This window comes from Sinocyclocheilus grahami, unplaced genomic scaffold (assembly GCF_001515645.1).
Source record: "Sinocyclocheilus grahami isolate Dianchi unplaced genomic scaffold, SAMN03320097.WGS_v1.1 scaffold1206.1, whole genome shotgun sequence".
Lineage (NCBI taxonomy): Eukaryota > Metazoa > Chordata > Actinopteri > Cypriniformes > Cyprinidae > Sinocyclocheilus > Sinocyclocheilus grahami.
The window spans coordinates 1-628 of record NW_015506385.1 but is presented as its reverse complement, the minus strand read 5'-3'; the positions used below and the strand labels follow the sequence as shown (position 1 = coordinate 628).

The 628-nt window shown below is 37.6% G+C and overlaps 1 protein-coding gene across 1 annotated transcript in view; it reads right to left on the bottom strand.

Moving 5' to 3' along the window:
- LOC107568004 (endophilin-B2-like) overlaps positions 1-216 on the bottom strand; it is a gene marked incomplete at its 5' end in the record, with an annotated part of 8,027 nt that extends 7,811 nt beyond the window's left edge. Inside the window, one exon of the mRNA XM_016253837.1 lies at positions 60-216. Coding sequence (XP_016109323.1) covers positions 60-216 — 157 coding nt within the window. The remainder of the gene's footprint in view (positions 1-59) is intronic.
- Between the last annotated feature and the right edge of the window lie 412 nt (positions 217-628).

The following is a 628-nucleotide window of genomic DNA, read 5'->3' as shown; positions in this document are numbered from 1 at the left end:
TGTGTGTGTGTGTGTGTGTGTGTGTGGAGGTGGATGTCTCAGGCAGTGGATGTTCTTACCGCAGATGCACTGGCAGACAGCACATAATTACGCGGTCTTGTCTCTTGAAAGTCTGGAACAGCCTGAAACAGAGAGGAACACACTTTAATACACACCTCCTGCCAAAACACAATCACTAGCAGCAGATATTTTAGGTAAGAGACTGACTGGCTCCATCTTCATCCGCTACACTGAACTATAGGATGATAACTGCTGGTCATCGTGAGAAACTAAAAACAAAAATTAGCAATGAATTCTCTTCTAAAAGCCTTCATGCATCAGAACTACAGCTAAATAGATTCAAAGATCAGAATAATGTGTTCAAGTCTGATCAAATTTAGATGATGTTTAGCTAATCTTTAATTAATATAAGAATGAAAACATCTGATCTTTGATCTTGCTGAATGATGAAAAAGATATTGCAACTGAAATATTGCATCTTTAAGTGCATTATGTATAAATTCTGTTGCATTAATGAAACCCAAAACAATTTGAATGGGTGTGGATTATGATATGATGCAACAGATGATCACATGATCACACACTACACTTTCTGTTCATATATTAGCCACTAGAGGACGCTGACAGA